Here is an 18,271-nt window from a genome sequence, read left to right as displayed (position 1 = left end):
ACAGGTCTCAAACACTCTCCTGAGGAACTTTAAGCATGTTTTCTCACACCCTTATAAGCCTTTAAATCCATGTGGCAAAGCAGAAGAAACAAGAAACAACAAGAGAACTCAACAAGAGAATTGAGTTTGCTTTGGTCTGTTGCCTCTTAAAGCTTTGTACACAAGATTAAACAAAATAGTCTCTTTAGTTAAGCTACAGTAGAGTGGTTGGTTTCAATGACCCCTAAGATAGTGCTGTGCCGACACTTCACTACAGAGAGATTTATAACCAAAAGCACTTCACATTATACATGCTCTGCTGTTGTTTTCTTTTATAACAAGACATTTTCTTCTTCTGTCCCTGACCCAAATAAGCATTTTAGGCACGACTTATGACCATTGCCCCCCTGTATAGGTTTCTGTGTGGTGTATGTAAGTGGGAGAGTGGTTCATAAGTGGAACAAAGAGAACAGGTTCATAATGGTATCAGATGTGTTCCACATAGCTGCAGCTCACATCTTTGTTTTACTTTATTTTTAGACCCTTTTTGTTGCCTCCCAATTTGGAGAGAGTTCTCTGGTAACTGCAGTGCTATGTAACTCCACTTTTGGCTGTTGCATCCCACTATTTCCACTTTTTCTCCATTCTTCAGGCACCTCACGATTTGATTCTATTTCTGGCCTTTGATGCAATTATAAAACAATTATCCATGCATCTTGATGCATACATTTCTTAAATTTTTATTACGATTTATTTCTCCGCACTGGGTTACTTCTATTTTTAAAAAACGTATTTGTTATGACCCAACATTAAAATAAACAGCAGAATGTAGTACCATTATCTTTTATTTGTGCAAAAAATAGTACCAAAAGAAGAGACTGCATAGAAGCCAAAATGCTTTCATACATTGGCATTTAAGCAAAGGAGTGCTGGTCAGATTATATCCATCAGCGGTTATAAACATTTAGCCATCCTTACAAAACTCCATTAAAAGTGTAGCTTTGAACGTAAACATGACCCACAAGTTAACTTGTGTAACTGTAAGGAAGGAACGTACAGCCCAATCTCAATAAAATTTACAAGAATTGAGATAGAACTATTAAGAAAAAATCACAGTGCATGCTAAGAATTTATTCCTCCCCAACCCCAACAGTGATGAGGAGGAAATCCTTTGCTAAGCTTCTGCAAACACACTAAGTGTATGTTGTATAAGCATAAAAACAGTAACATGAACATGTACAGTTTTCATCAGCCCAATAAAATAACCAACACAATTACATAGAGATTCTTTATAATGCAAATCATGTACATCTATGCAGTAAATAATGATGTGGTGTAGGTTTTCTTTAAATAACATTCAAACATGTAATGTTCAAATGTCATGGGTAGACAATGATAGTGGAAAAAGTGTCAGTTAATTTGCAACTTGTGTAATTTATTTGTAGCCTGGAAAGGTTACAAAACAAGCTATGAAAGTAATTCCACTCCGTTGGTTCATTTGTTATCCCCTGTCTCCAAGGTTTTCACACCCAATTATCTCCTTAAAGTGATAAATATGTGTGGTGTGTGGCTGTGGCACCCTGATAATCACCTCTGCCTCTGATGATGCAGAGTGAGCTCAAAGTTGGGTGTTAAAACTTTGAGAGAACTACAGTAGCACCTTTGCTAATATTATATTGGTGCTGATGTAAAATTCAGCTTGCAGTAGGTATAGTCATCAGTTAAAAGGCATTTTATATATTTAAAGGCATTTCTAAAGTGAAGTGAGCAAAGACTCATGTTAACATTGTATTAGAAATTGATGATAATGTAAAAATGTTTTGTAAACATTTAAATAGATGTATTGCTGTCACTGTTTGGTTTGAAGCGGGGTTGGATCCAAAAGAAAACACCAAGCTGCAGGCAGGATAAGAATTTTGCTTTTTTTTTGTTATTGAATGCAGAGCAGGAAAATCTCAGGAACTTGAGTATATGTAGACGAACATATGCAGAGTAGAGCACACATAACAATTAAGCAAATGACTCCTGTGAGAGTGAAGGTTTGCATAAACAGATGCTGATGAGGTAAATAGTGGCAGCTTAGCAGCTAAGGCTTTGCCTGCACATGGGAATATAGTGTGTCTCATGGGACTGAGGACAAAGCACTGTGGGAGACTATAAACCCAGACTGGAGAAAAAAAGACAAGTATAGAGATGTAAGTAAAGTGACCTATCAAAGTCACAGCTCTTTGAAGCCTGTCGAGTGTTTCTTCAAGTGTCATTACTCTAGCACCAGTTTAGCTGCATACATTTCTTTATTGTCAGTTTATTTCCACTGGTGACAGTTGGTTGCAGAGGAATGCAAAGGAATAGAGTTTCTGATTGCTGAGGAAATGGTGGTAGCCATATACTGAATGACTACCATGATGGTCAGAGTGGATCAATATACAGCATCATGAAAAGTACTTGAGCTCTACAGGTACACTGTATTGGCCTCCAGAGTGCATGTGAATAATGTGAATTGAGTTTAGGAATAATAAATGGTACTGCCACAACAGTCTAATTTTTAGTGGTAGAAGTTGGCAGTCCTCGCAGCTGTGTGACAGAACTGGGTTGCAGCCATTTGTTTCCTGACTTAGCTGGTAAAATCCTGTGCAGTACATGGCCACCAGAGATGATGACGCCCAGCAAAGAGATGGGCCAGACAGAGAATTCACACTGTTCGATTTAACAAAAAATGACTCTCCCTCTCTGAGGGACCTTGGAGACATGCTGAGTATTACTTGCACAGCAGCTGGATTCTTTTGATAATACAAGATCACACGAAAAGCCATTCTTTAAGGCTTCAAATAAAGACCATGACACACCAAGACGATGGTCGGCCAACAGTCAGTGTCTGACCTTCGCTAAGCATCTTTCGCCCTTTTTTTGCTGTGTTTTCTGCACCATTGGCACTTGTTGGCCCTTGTCGGCTGTTCTGTAGCTGATTCAGCATGTTGAATCGGCGTCTGAGCCCGTTGATGAAGAATAAGTCACTCTGATTGGCAGTTCAACTCAATGCACAAGAACAGAAACAGATGTGAGGAAAGCAAACAAACGACTTAAGAGGGAGTAAGACTAAAACAAACTTACTATATTAGTTATTTTTAGCCATTGAACTCTTTAGCAAAAACAGTTATTAATTATATTAATGTTCACTAGTAGGGTATGTACCATTTTTTCATTCAATATCCAGCATACAATGTCAGCTTCTAAAGAGGTTGACGTGCATGCTGCAGTAGCATCAGTTGCATCAGCGCTGGGGAGTATTTCTTTATCGAAAGAAGAGCAACGAATGGCATTTAAGGCTTTTCTAGATAGAAAAGGTGTTTTCACTTTTCTTGACCAATACTTCATCCAATCACCTGCCAAATAGCGTTAAAAGTCCTTGCCATTATCCAAACAGTTTCCAACAATGGATTCTCAGATAGTTCTGTGTAACAAACCATCACCAGCAATATAATGTTGAGCATGGTGTTGAAGGGACCTGAAGAAAATGACAGTCATCCACACACACACAAAGACAAAGCATTTAAACATGTCATGAAGAACATTGCTGTTGAGGCAGGAGGATAAGAGATCTTAGCAGATGTCACCGGGCAGTGGTTAAATGCAGTTTATATCATTGCCTTCATGAATGAATGTAAGATGATTGGCTCGCCCAAGACAAGCTTCAAACTGAGATAAAAGGCATAAGATAGTGGTTCTTAATAGATACAGCGTTTAAAACTCTATAATCAACGTATGAGAGAGAGACCTGTCCTTATGAAGAACCCAGTGCCAGCAGGCAAAGTGGAGGGATGGGTGAACTCTGTAGCAGCCTTTTCAATGCGTTTCTTCACAGTTATTATTCTTGGGCCTGCACAAGAGTGCAGACTAAGAAGAGAAGTGCCTGGCAGAATGTTATGATCTGTCATGGGCAAAAGTGGTTACTCAATTCTCAAACTTGTTGAGATGACAGATTTGCATACTCAAGGAACACTACAAGGATTAATGGGATCCCTCAAGGTCAACAAGACAGAAGGAGATACTACCTTAGCATATTTCTAACATTTAACATGGTAGTTCTGGCTTTTAACCAACTAAGAATCCACAAGAGAGAGCTGTGAAATTCCCTAAACATTATTGGCACTGGTGTAAACTTGAGTTTCGATAGGTCAGGTAAATATACCGTACTTAATTCCTGGCCCAAAGCTCTACAAATAAAGCACTTCTTGGATCCAAAGTCTTCCAGCACCATGGGGGGTGGCTGCAGCAGGCTGAATTTCAGATGACAGTCTTGTCATGTTCAGGCTGGGCACAGCACAAGCTGCACCTCAGATGGATGCAACCCAACACTTGATCTGGGATCATCAATCTTGTACTGCCCAGCTGTGTTGGGTCACCTTCTCCTTGTCTTGTGAGTGACACAGCCTTTTCTGTCTCATTAATCTGACACAAACAGTTGCAGACTGAAATACTGCAGCACAGCTAGCAGAGCAAATATTTTAGATATACTGTAGACAAACACTGAAACAGTAATGAGTGGGAGTGGGAAGTGAGGCATTGGTTGGGACATCAGTGATTCTCTCTGTTGGTCAGATTGGAGGACACAGAAGCAAGAATGAGACAAACAGGGACAGGTAGAGGGACAAAGGCAGATGAGGACACACTTAGGGCAGCTGATCAGTAAAATGTATTTTGCAGTGAGCAAATATTAAATGAAATAAATTTTGCAAAGAGCAATGTTAATGGATTCCACTTTAAGCATTGCTTTTACTGTGCTCGCATTTATTGTAATTTAAAGCAATGATAAGTGAGGCCAAACAAATGTAACATTTCCATAGTGCAGCATACCATTGAGAGGTGTTGCCCAAAGTGGGGCTTGCAGGCTAAAGTTGGCCCATCATAACATTTTATTTGCTCAGCTAGATATATAGCCGGTAAAAATAAGTAAATAAATAAAAAAAGTTAAATGCTGTTTGGTTTTTGTGTGGTAAAAATGCCCTTCAAATATGTTGGACCCCTAACTATTATTTGTTTTAGTAAGCAGAGCCTGGTGGGCAGAGTGACACAGAATTTGAGTGAGATCCAAAAAAGCAGAGAGGCAGAGACAGTAGTGCATGGACAAAGGGCATTTTATTTAAGGGAACTTGCTCCTGTTTTGTATTTTTTTCAATATAATACAATACAGTACATTTGGTGTTTGCGTATGGCCTGTGGCCCACTATTACGTTTCAGATTTGGCCCTCCACAGAAACAATGGCATGCATTTATATACTGCGTACGTGAATTACCCCAGCCGTATGTCAGCGGTTCTGAAAGCATCAATGCATTTTGACACTTCACATCCAGTATTGTCCCATGTGGAGTGGAGGCTAGAAGGAACAATAAGTAGACGTAATGCAAGATTGATTCCCACTCAGCGCCTGCGAGCACGCATTTGTTGTAATCAAACCGGGTATTATCATTACACCAATTTTGTCGAGCACAGCTTCCTAATCAAATTGCTACCTCAAATACAGCACTGCTGACAACAAACTCCATTTCTTTTAATCAATAGAATTAGCTGGGTGTTTGTTTCATCCATCCACAGAGGAGAATGGCTTTAATTTGTCCCATTGAAACTCTCTTCTTGAGTGTTTATGCAGCAAAGATGAAGCGTGTCCTTTTTAAAGACAGAAAAGCTGCCTCTGAGAGAGTAAAGGCATTGTAGCATGAAAGGATTTAAGAGGGGATTTTGATCATCTGGAATAGCAATGATCATGTCTATATTTCAAGAACAAGAGAATAGTACTTTGCTGAAATTACTTGCATGGGAAAATAGACAGCAAGAATTTATTGGCGAACTTTCAAGGGTGAGACGTCTTTTGCGTCCTTCAAGCTTGATCCCCCTCTCAATGGAAAACACAACCCTTACAACCATGAATTGTCAGGCAGCATACAGAGGCTATTCTCTTAAATCCAACATTTTTTTATTACTGTCATACTATATTGATCGGCTCGAAACTAGATAAAGGCACTTGTCCCGGCAGATTTGACTATTCAAAGTTCTAATCACATTAGATCCATCCTTTATAATACCGGCTGCTCAGCTTTTTATCATTATTTGTCCTACTACTCTGCACACAAAACTGAATCAATGAGAACAGCACCCGCAGCCAAGTTTTCTCGCTGAACTAATTAAAGAAACAGAACGTTAGAGGGACAACGTCTCCAGGTGGTTTCTGTGGCAATCAGTGAGGAAGCACACAACCATTTAGCTACAGCTGTGATGCCGGAAAAAAGTATGAAATGTATGAACAATGGCTTGAGCGTACCTCCTAATCTGTCGGGCTGCATCTACTCTTTTGTGCATGTAAATTTCATTTTGATTCAACCTTCACAGGAGTTACTGTGACAATATTCATTATCCGACACATCGTTTGGTTGGATTTACACATTCCCAACTGAGCCGGCGGTTCATCAGTGTAAACAACACCAAGTTGCATTACGACATCCATTATCAGATATACAGCTGTGTCTAATATAACTGCATTGTATCTTCCTCTTTTTTTTGTTCTCTCCACAATTTGTTGACAAAATCTGAGCTATGGTGGCGCACTGATACGAAGCTCTGAAGCCAGGATAACAGATGTAACCATGACTGCAAATTGCTCAGCCAACACTTGCTTTGGCAGATGTTCCAGCCCAGTTTCACAGAGGCAAGATCAAATTTGCCCCATGTAGCCACAGGTGCATGATTATAAGACTTGGCACGTAATCTTTTTTTTTTTTTTTTTAATGTGGAAGATAATATTAAGAGGGATTGTTGTGGATCATTATCAGACTTACGTGGAGAGGCATGTCAGATGGGACCTGTCTGATTCTGGATATCTAACTGTTGGCTACCCAGTAAGGGACGCCATCATATTACAAGATGTGCTTAAATTTGGGTAGACATAAATAGTTTGTTGGTTCAAAAAAATTTTGCCAGCAGCTATTGCTAATTTGATCATCTTGAGAACATTACCCAAGAATTCAAGGAGAATTTTAGACAGAATCCGCACTAATTTGAAAACATGCCTGATGTAAATTTCATTAAGGCATTATCGTCAGAGCCTCATTTTAATCCTGTCCAATGTGGCTCTATTTTATTCAATTTCCCTGCAGCTAGTATGCTGATTCAATTAGCTTCCAAATGAAGTTACGGAAAGGATGGTAAATCCATCTGCTTCCCTGATTCAATTGGGTGGTTTTTAGTGTCCCCTCCCTCCAACTATAGCCTTAAATGCACAGGTCTGCCTAGAACCTGTGTAATGTAACTCCTTTGTTTTCATTATCCAAGGAAGCCATCTTATCTTTCAACACCACATCCTGATACTCATCTCCCTCTCTCGCTACTCCTGTCCCTCTCACTCCCTCTCAGCCAACATGGGATGCATTTATCTGTTTTATCTTGGGATGAGTGATTCATGAGTCTGCAGCAGCGCCCGCTGTAATCGTAGGATCTGCGGGAATTGTCAGAAGTGAAGGCGCCAGAGCTTAAATCAGTGCAGCAGAGATTGGGTCCAGTGTGTCCTGCATGTGTATCTTATGGTTTCAGACAGTGTCTCTAAGCCATCTCTTGACAAGCAGGATATCCTATGTTTAAATCAGACATCTTTATGTTATGCACCCAGGAGAGGGTGGACGTCACTTAAGCAGCACTGCTACATGCGGTATTATGATTAATTCAGAGTGGTCCAAATTTAAGCCAAGGCTCTGTAAACTGCGCATTGATCCGTTTTAAGGTGAGTGTGGTATTGCAAAGACCACCTACAGTATGTCCAGAAATGTTATCTATTTCGCAATTTCATGCTTCCCTATTTTATTGCGTGTGAAGCACACCGTCATGTTTTTGTGTGCAGAGAGTGTGTGTGTATGTGCGCACACGTGTGAGAATTCCATATGAATATTTTATAGACCATGTGAGAGGCAGGAAAGGAGAGGGAGGTATGATGAGCTGTAAGTGCCGCAGCCAGAGCCATAAACGATTATATTTTTAACTCACCTATTTGCAGGACCTTAAAAAACCGTTGTTTGAATGGGAACACCATATTTTAGATCATTAAATCATTTCTCGTTTTACACTTGCTTAATATTCCAACAGAGAGCAGTTTTTTCTCCCCTCCAGCATGAATTACAGATTTGATTTCAGACAAGATCACACAGGGAGACGGACTACTTTGGATTTTTATCAGTGAGTAAGTGTCCATCACATGTCTAGTCACAGTGAACATTAAACAGAGTGTGAAATCCCCAAAATTCTTTACTAGTGCAGCGTCAAGGCTATTTTTTACGCATATGGATCCAGGTCCCTCTCTTCACTCACGCTGATACGGTATGCAGCTCACTTGTTCTTTAGATGCTCTCTCCTTGCCATAATGGCTCTAAATGATCCGGACCACCATGGTTGATTTCCTCCCTGTTCCTTTTTGCCATGGCCAATTCCCTTCATTGGTTCATGCAACCATTTAGACTTAAGTTGACATGCTGAACTGAGGCTCCATCTGTTTTATGGCTGTATACTCTGAGTGGTCTATTAGAATTTCAGGTAGTGATGTTTGTGCTGTAATGCACTGGTTGTGGAGGAAAGAATAGGAATTAAATAACAATTTAATGGTCTAAATGTGCACTTTCTATTTTAAAGCACTCAAGTTGTTGTGTTAAATTATAGATGCAGAAAAAGATGCCTACAAAACAGAAAGTGGACCATGCAGGTGATTGTGTTGCAAGCTGTGAGAGGAGATATTTTTCTAAATCGACTTTATTAAAATGTTAGCATTTATAATCATACATAAACACAGCCTCAACAATACTTGGGTTTGAAAAACATTTTGTTATTTTACCAGCTCCTCAATGGGCTTAAACAAGCAACATTTGTGAAGCCCCAGAAAAGTCATGATAAAATCTCCTTTTTCAAATAACTGTTCTTCTGATAAACGGGGCGAAAGAACCAGACACAGCAAAGAACTAGTGACGATAAAGGCTGTTTGTCGTGTTGCCTCACGTTGCCTGTGTCTCAGTCAGAAAGCTGAACCTGAACACACCAATGACTAACAGCCACCTAGCATGTGCATTCATTTCTGTGAAAGAGGAATAACTCTCCTTACCAGCAGGTGGTGGTAGTCTGTATTTGTCATTAATAAAGGGAAACGGGAAGATCAGGATGGATTCAAAATGCTTGTTAGCCATATAGCACATTATCAGCACACCCCAATGTTAAGAGAACAAAGAATATTTACTAAGCAATAACACAAAAATTACAAACTGTTCCTGCTAAAGAGCTTAATGCCTAAAAGCATAATTTTACCTAATATAACAAGTTTGCTTTGATCTTTTGCCTCTTGACTCAAGTCCTTTGTTCGCGTATCTCACTTCGGTTTCTCTTCTTGTGCACTGAGATAAAGTGACATTGGATTTCATTCACTGTCTCCAACACCAATTCAATATGCTTAATTGGCCAAAATAAAGCCAACAGCCGACTAGTGCTAAAGCTGCACACACCACCAAACTTTAGCGAAAGATGCTCACCAGTGGCCAGCGGTTGGCTAAATGAAGCTAGGCCCTAAGAGTTTACAGCCTTGCCACCAGCTCTAAAGCATTATACTTAGTCAAAGCAGTGCCTTAAGCTGTATGCTATATGTTACATCAGCATGGTAATATGCTTACAATGAAAATGCGAACATGCAGGTGTAATGTTTACCATGTTCACTATCTTAACCTCCAAAGTACAAAGTACATCTGAAGGTTATTGTACTTTTGCAGCTATTTGGTCATAACCAAAGGATTGGGCAAATTTAAATTTGAAGTGGAATCATCAAAGTTCTTACAGTAAAGCTATGCAAGAACATGGATGTCCGTACCAAACTTAAATCTAAGACCATAAGGGTCAACCTCATGGTGGCACAACATGAAACGTTAACGTTAAAGGGGACCACCAAAATCTTTAGGAGTCATCCTCTTAGGAACACGAAGGTCTGTACAAAATGTTCTGCCCATCCATTCAGTAGGCCTCGAGATATTTCACTGGGTAAATGAAAATTATGACTTTTACTGGCAGTGCTAGATAAGAAACCAGGGGTTCACCCAAATAAGGATTCATCCCCTGGGGACCATGCAAGACTGTACAAAAGGTTGTGACAATACATCAAGTAGATATTGAGACACATCACTGGATACATGAAAATTATAAGTTACTCTAAGCTTTATATAAGAAACCAAGGGGATCACCAAAATCCAGATTCACCCTCAGGGTGTCATTGATGATCTGTTTGAAAGTTCATGGCCAAAGTATTGGATCGATGGACTGCTCAACAGACATTGGCATCCCTTGAGTTATCCACTACCATGGCAAAAAATAAGTGACTACACTGTGAGTTTCCTTTTTTGAAAACGAGATTCATTCTGGTCGTTGCCGATTGCCTCAGGTTATCCACATACAGGTGCCATTCAGTATGTGTTTAAGCATATGCTGTGAAGATGGAAAAATTGCTGATATTTTTAGACAGAATAACAAAGCATATCATTTCAGCTAGCCTACATGCAACATTGCTTCATGCAGGAGTGCTGGCATGAAGACTAGAGTGAAGAGGAGGAGGGACAATGGGGGAGGACGTTCAATGCATAGCAATGTCCTTGCCGTGTAAAACCGTTTGGCTTACAAATGTGTGTGCTTGCCACCATATTGCAATTCAGTATGAGTCACGGCACGGTGCTTTTCCCGTATTTATATCCCCAGCATTTTGGCTGTAAGATGTGCTTTGACCAGCCAACCAGCTGACTCTCTTAATGTCCTGCCAAAACAAGTCATCCCGCTCTGTAACAAAGACATCTATCCTCCGGTCGGGACAGCTCATTCCGCATGGAGATGTTGCCTTTAGCACTTGATTCACATTCAACATTTGGCATTTTCACAAACATGGTATGCAAACATGGTATGGTTGTATTTTTCCAAAAAAGGGAAAATGTTTAAGTTCTTCCTGGAATGTGGTCAGAGCCATACTGAGCAGCCTGACAATATGATGTCGCTGTGAGGGGAGTTTCACTCTATGACATCGCCTTTACTATCCTCAATACTCCACGGCAACTGAGTCACACCTCAGACTGTCTGCACACCTCCCTCCCCCTGTGTGAGCGCTCAGCAGGCATTTATAGCCTCTGACATCTCACCACCCCATGTGGAAACAACAGTCACAAAAGGTGTCAGAAAGGAGATTCAGTGTGTACCAGCATGTGTGTGTCCCATAAAAGCCATACTGAAATTTAACAGCAGACTTCAAATTTATTGCACTGTGAGCTATTGCACAAGGTGACAGCTATAGTAAGTGACAGAGATACTTGTCTATCACACTACCCTGAAATATATATATATATAAATATTGAAAGTTGCACATTTCAAAACAGGCCATCTAGTCATTCCACATAATTAACTTGTAACCTGAGGCACACACAGAAACCTGTTTATTGTATATGTTTCATCACTATAAAGAAATAGTCTGTATCCATCAGGTGACATGGGTTCATTTGTGGATTTTAGGTTACCAAACATGCTCAGCACTGCCTCATGCTAGTGCCTGCCTGAAGGTGTAAAGGTGTATCATCTCAAAATATTCAAATCTGGCCATCAGCAAGCTGTTGGCTCTTAGGATTTTTTTTTTTTTCTTTTAATTCATTTCGACCTGCAGCTATTTATAAGCAGCACCCTAGATTTTGCATTTTAATAAGTAATTAGGGCTTCTTTGTCCAACAGGCTAAGTCTTCGAAGGGCTACGGGCTGTTTGTTTTCTACAGTCATAAACAAAACAAACGGAATTAATGAATAGGAGTTTCAGTATAATTTGTTTGGGCTGATGTTATTGCTGAGCAGGGCTGGAAGTGTGCCGCAACCTATTTCAGATCTGTTCCTTTTCATTTTGTTGGTACTGGGACCCATGTGCTTTCATGGAAAAAAGGCCATACATGTCACATAACAACCTTTCAAGCCCAGTGAGGCTCTTCACATCTCATGGAATTGGTTAAGCCAGCTCACCTCTGTGTGGAATGGTACATTTTTTAACTCAGAAAGGTGTCATGACACAAACAGGCTTTTCTTTGCACTCAGTGGAGAAGTGCTGTACTCAGTCAGCCATCTGCCTGGAAATTGTCTGCCTTCAGCCTCATTCCTCGTTTTTGAGTCATTTTGGCTTTGCTTTTAAAGTTAAGGGACCTTTCTGAAGATAGTAGGGTTGCAGCAGCACACAATAATCTTCTTTGGTGTAACACTACTCAGGTAGCAAGCAGAACTGATATCTGGTGTAAAAGTTCATGCAAATTGGACTCAGAATCAGTCAGGTCACCTATGTTATGGCCAAAAATCTAATGAGGGTGTCCCTCCATATCAACAGTGATAGCTTGTGTATATTCACTGTGATGTGTGGTCTATTTTCTCTGTGTGTCACAGTTTGCCTGTACATCACAAAAATACACAGTGACTGTGGATGGCTGTTTTTGAATGCTACAATTTTTCTATATAGCGATAAACATGCCAATATTAATCATAAGAAATGCTTCATCATTGGTGTGTCACAAACTTCAAGTAGTAAAATAGAGACGGCTCTGTTGTGTGCACTCGCCTGTAGTATGATGCTCTGTGTCCTACATTAGTAGTTTTTCATGCTGCTCATAGGTAGCTAGAATTTTTTTGGATGAACCACAGAGAATCAGAATCCTCAGAATACTGAGGACCAGAAGTCAAAAACACGAGCTAGACCTTGAAAAGTTTTTGGTCATGCACATGAAAATGTGCAGGTGTTTGACTGTCTGACACAGGGAATAATTGTCTTCATTCTCCTTTTTTTTAAGTTATACAAGGATATGCAGGATTGTCAGTTTATGTTTGTGAACACGCTTGCCAACAAAAGTGAAAGTAAGAGCCAACCTCAGATTCACTCTCGTTTGGCGTTTCGCCTCATTTTTTTGGCACTGTATCTCTCAGATGCCTGCTGCCTATGGTTTGGCACCTGGTCAGTACTTTTTTATAGAGCCCTGACCTCACCTGAGTGCTGTGGTTTCACATTCCCAAAAAATTCTAAACACAGAAAATAAAAAAATACAGGCAGAGAGCAGAGTTTCAGAAAAATACACTGCCACAAACTTTTACTGGGTCATAAGTGATTACTGAGAGGACTTACTTCTCGATGAGTGTATACATTTGTTTTTCAGGAAAATCTTGCATAACATACCTCTGATACAGTTTGATTTTGTACATTTCAATTTTCTTTGAATAAACATTGCATGAACTGAAATGGGGCTGCACTGATTTGGTATTGCACTTTCCTGAGGTTAGGGAGACTCACAAGAAAAATATTTTTTTTAAACAGAAAGGTCAAAACCAAAGCAGTCGAGGCAGAGATATTTTGACTTCTCCAGCATGGGTCAAATCCAGAAATGCTGGATCCTGCAATCCCCACAATGCAACCCAATAGCAATTGGTCATAAGACTGTCTGTACCTCCTGTGTGCATATTTCTTTTGAGCTCCACACCTCCAGTTTTTAAAACAAACTTACAAAAATTTCGATTTTTTTAACATGTTGTGGTGTTCCAATGTATGATTACGAGAGTGACCTGCTATCAGTTTTTCAAGACTACCCATAGAGAGAGGCGCAGTAAAACAGGGTGTTTTTCCAGCTCTCTCCACAGCTTTAAGCTTTAATGACGGCTGCACTGTTGTGGGCTTGATGGGCCATAACCTGGTCCTCCTTATTCCTTTGTGAGTTGAGTGCACGCAAATTTGAGTTTTGCACTGTGACTGTGGAGAACATACAGAAAGTATGCATCTCTCTCTCTCTCTCTCTCTCTCACACACACACACACACGCACGCACACAAACACACATGTATGTCCCAGAGGCTTTGAAGATTAAATGAGTCTTCAACACATACGGTTAAATTAGCACAGCTGGAGGGAGGGTGTCAGCAGGATGCTATGTATGCAAGTGATGTATTTATTAAAAAAAAGGAATCTGGGCCTCGTTCGGCTCCTTATAAAGCCTCTCGCTGCATTAATCTCTTTATCCTGTGATGGCAAAGCCACTTCAAATAGGGACATAAGATTTGCGCACCAACTCCCGTCTTAATGAGCAGGGAGATGAGTGTTTGTCGGGCGTATGTGTGAAAGCATTGCCCCTTTGCATGCTGCCATCAAAGAGAAGTACAAATAAGTAATTGACCCTCTCTCCCTGTTCGATGTGCAGCTGTACTGTTGGGGAACCTGGGGGCTTAGATTACATGAATCTTATGTTTTAATCTCAGACACAGCAAGCAAAAATTCTGAAATTGATTCTCGTGTTTTATTTCTTTGAACAAGTGTGCCATGAGCGTTCACAGATTGCGACAAAGACTTCACACACTCCTAGTTTGTCTGGGTTACGCGCTCATGGAAGAGTGGAAAGGGTTTGAGAGTGTGATGGGAGAAAGAACAGAAGGTGGAGGCAGGAGGAGAGGCCTTGCTTTAACAAGCTTATCTCGCTCCCTAATTCAGTTTGGGCCATCAAAGTGTTGAGAGCCGGCGTCGCTAGGGGCGGTTGTATTTTTTGACCGCTACCTGTGACAGCAATTACAGGTTCCCCTTCAAGGCTGCCTTTGTTTTTGTGGCAGACTTGACTGCTTGGGTAGAACAAGATTACCTCAACGACTGGGTAACGCGACTGGAGGATAATCAAAGGCTCACAATGCAGGGTGTCATGCCCTTCTAAATCAACGAAGCAGCCCCTGCCACCGTTTCTTTCTGTCCTCCTTTATCCAGCAGGTTGCTGTGACATTATTATAATTATAACAGAGCTGTTTTTTTAAAGGTATTCATATACATCAGAGGAAAGTAGTCCATGTTGCAGCTGCATACAGACACAGAAATGAGCACGACTTTATACAAAAATTAAAGCAGAGGCTGTTTCCATTAAAGAAACTTCATGAATAGTGTATTTACAACAAATGAAGCGTGCATACATACTGTGCAGCATCTGCATAATGGCATACCTGTAACCACGGCATTGTTGAAAGTGACATTATGTCTGTATGCAAACTTAAATGCCTTTTGTCCTACTTTCATTAGTTTAACATCTCACAACTGGGAGTTTATCTACTTGGATGCCTTTTAGAGAGCAAAGAGTTTGCTTTGTACTCACTAAGGCATGGCTTTGTCTACATGTGTCAGGACTCAGCTCTATACCTGCATATGAACACAGCAGGGGGTCTGCATTTAGGAAGACCCCTGCAATACCCAGGGAGCAGTCCTCAGTCTTTAAGGGATAGTTCAGGTTTTAAAAGTGGGGTTCTATGGGCTGCTTATCCATAGACAGCATATTATGTACAGTCAGTGTCAGTCGGCACAATCACAGTTAGCATAATCAGCCTGGAGTCCTACGTGGAAGCTAAGCACTGTACTGCTGTGGATGGGGTCAGCAACAAAAGGTATTTTAGCCACCTAAAAAAAGGCCCAACTAAAAACATCAGTATCAGTGATTTGGAATGTGGAAATTAAGCTTTTTTTCTCTCTTTTTAAAGACAAAGTGAATTGAGAAAGTGTCAAGTGCTTTAGTATCACTGAACACAAGGCACGGAAAGTCTATTGGTATTGCACCTTATTATTACGCAAATGTTATTCAAAGTGCTTTGCAGTCAAAATATAAGAAAAAAATAACAATAACAACAACAACAAAAAAAGAGAAAATTGAAGAATGAAATTAAAATAACAAAATAACAGGACAGACAGGTTTAATAAAAGTACAGACAAGTTTCAAAAGCATTTTATAAAAGTAGCACAATCAGCTTCCCTTGGACTAAGATATAATCTTTAGTCCAAGGAATGCTGAGTCCAGCAACAGGCAGCATAGTGACTACCTGCTGTTTCACTGCATTTGTATTTAATACAAAGCACCACTAACTGAGCAGTCCCTGCAGATCTGAGGGCCCTACACAGGAACTGCTGCTCTACCACTTCCACTATCATTTGTTTTGTTTGTGTTATTGTGTGACTTTTGTGTTGGAGGGTTAGTTTCAATTCACCAGAGTGACACAAAAACTAACTGATCAAAGCAGAGGTAGACAACCATTTCATGTTCAACGAGCTAAAATTACTTTTTTTGTCGATAGAATCTGGTGACTTAGACGAGAATAGGTGGGAAACTGATGGTGTTAACAGCTTCCCTGTTGGAACAGGCTGTCTGACTGGAAGGTAAAGTGGTGAAATACCCTCTTTATAGTGTATGCTTAAACTGATATTGATCTTTTTAGGTGAGATTTTTTTTAGATGGCTAAAGTTTGTTTTGCTGTCGACCCCATCCACAGCAGTACATTGCTTAGCTTTTGTGTCAGACTCAGGCCTGCTTCTCCAAACTGAGTGTGTGCCGACAGACATCTACTGTTGGTAATACACTGACTGTGGAGTACCCATACAACCACACTTCTGAAAATTCAATCTATCCCTTTAAAGTAGCTGGGAGGAAAGAGTAACTCTCGAGCAGATTTGAAACCCCACAAGAGATGTAAACTCATTAACATCACCGCTCGGAAAGAAAAAACAAAAAAGTTTCAGGGTTTGTAACATATTGCAGGCAATAAGCGTGTGGCGGGATGTGCTGAGATGCACAGTGGTGTTCTGCAATGTGTCAAGACCAGGAGGTAGAATGAAACTGAGCCATAACTCATGCATTCAGTTTGTTTGCTTATTTGTTTAATCTGCGCGGGGCCCTATTTTGTTTTGTCAGAGCCGTGTGACACAGAATATGTTGGCCTATGACCAGGCCAATTAGAGTGATGTATGGTCACCTCAGTGTTGTGTATATTCAGCAGAAGGAATAAATCTGCATGCGTATGTTTTTCTCTCCCTTGCTTTCTCTGTGCTTCTAAATTTTGCCACTATCTTCCCATGTGACAGCAAAATGCCAAGTCGCACCCTGTTTTTCATCCCATATTGACGGCGAATTGGTGCTGCGTAGATGTGTGTGATAAGCGAGACAGTTTTACAGTGACATTTAGGCTATTACCATCTAAAGGGTTTAAAATCCATTAGGCGCTATCAATTATTTACATCTTTTCACATTAGTATAAAACAACATGCTCTTTAAAAGAAAGTGAATCACATTGGGAGTTATGGAAATTTCCAGCCCATTTTTCATCATATATTTTGATATTTAGAAGTAGTAAAGTCTTTTGTTGTGTACATTACAGCAATTAACATTTGGCTTAATGTGCTACAGAGATGTTAAAGTTCCTTTCCGGGTAAAAAAAGATTTCCATTTTGTGAAAAAAAAACTCTAACATTACAAAATACCCACTGCTTTATGTTATGAAAGCTCAGTGGGAGTGACGTGTTTTATAATACTACCCTTTATGTTGAATTACAATATGAGCTGTACTTTTATACTGTTCTGAATTGCCCGTGTCAGTGGGCTGTGCCTTCCTCTTGACTTTAGATGTTCACATACATTATTCATATGACATAATTAACATGGTGGAAAAATCTTACTTAGAGAAAGGCTTGACCTGTTTAAGACAGTTGCAGAGCATTTTCTCTGAAGCAGAGTTTAACTAGGTAAATGTGATGAAGCTAAAGTATGTGGGTTTAAGGGTTCATCTTAACTTTGCTTTGAATAGTTTTGTGTGCTTTTCTAAATAATGAACCATCACTGAATCCTAAAATGTCAATATAAGCAACATTTTTGGTGTTTACTGCAATGCATCACTGTGTTGTAAATTGTTTGCAACAAATGAGATCCTATTAAAAATTAACCCAAATGGAGCAGTCTGGGTCTTAGAAGCTGCTGCAGCGTGCGATTTCTGTTTTGCTGAGGACTTACCCTCGTTGTTCAATATTCTGTGAATAATTGAAACTGACATTTTGCACCCACTGTCTTTATACAGTAAACCCTCTGATGACATCAAAAAGAAAAAAAGATGCTGACTAGATTGTAAAAATGTGGCATCTCTTACACTTTTTCACCAGCCAAGTCTCTGGGGAAATTAAATATATCATTTGTTTGTCTTTGTTTCCTTCCTCTTTCAGGTGGACTTGCTTGTGCCTACCAAAGTCACAGGCATCATCACCCAGGGAGCTAAAGACTTCGGCCATGTCCAGTTTGTTGGCTCATACAAACTTGCGTACAGTAATGACGGGGAGCGGTGGAATGTATATCAAGATGAGAAACAGGGGAAAGACAAGGTAAGGCGCTTTTAAAACCCCTAATTACCACAATCAAACATTAATTGCACAGTATTAAGCCATCTTTCCACAAAT

At 40.1% G+C, this 18,271-nt stretch overlaps 1 protein-coding gene across 3 annotated transcripts in view; it reads left to right on the top strand.

Moving 5' to 3' along the window:
• edil3a (EGF like and discoidin domains 3a) overlaps nt 1–18,271 on the top strand; it is a 155,246-nt gene that overhangs the window by 96,014 nt on the left and 40,961 nt on the right. For all 3 annotated transcript variants that reach the window (XM_042488583.2, XM_042488582.2, XM_042488581.2), the window contains one exon: nt 18,041–18,196. In XM_042488583.2, coding sequence (XP_042344517.1) covers nt 18,041–18,196 — 156 coding nt within the window. The remainder of the gene's footprint in view (nt 1–18,040; nt 18,197–18,271) is intronic.

The sequence above is a fragment of the Plectropomus leopardus genome, chromosome 4 (assembly GCF_026936395.1).
Source record: "Plectropomus leopardus strain MGB_pleo_1.0 chromosome 4, ASM2693639v1, whole genome shotgun sequence".
NCBI lineage: Eukaryota > Metazoa > Chordata > Actinopteri > Perciformes > Serranidae > Plectropomus > Plectropomus leopardus.
The sequence above is the reverse complement of the archived record's forward strand: the minus strand, read 5'-3'. Positions and strand labels throughout refer to the sequence as shown.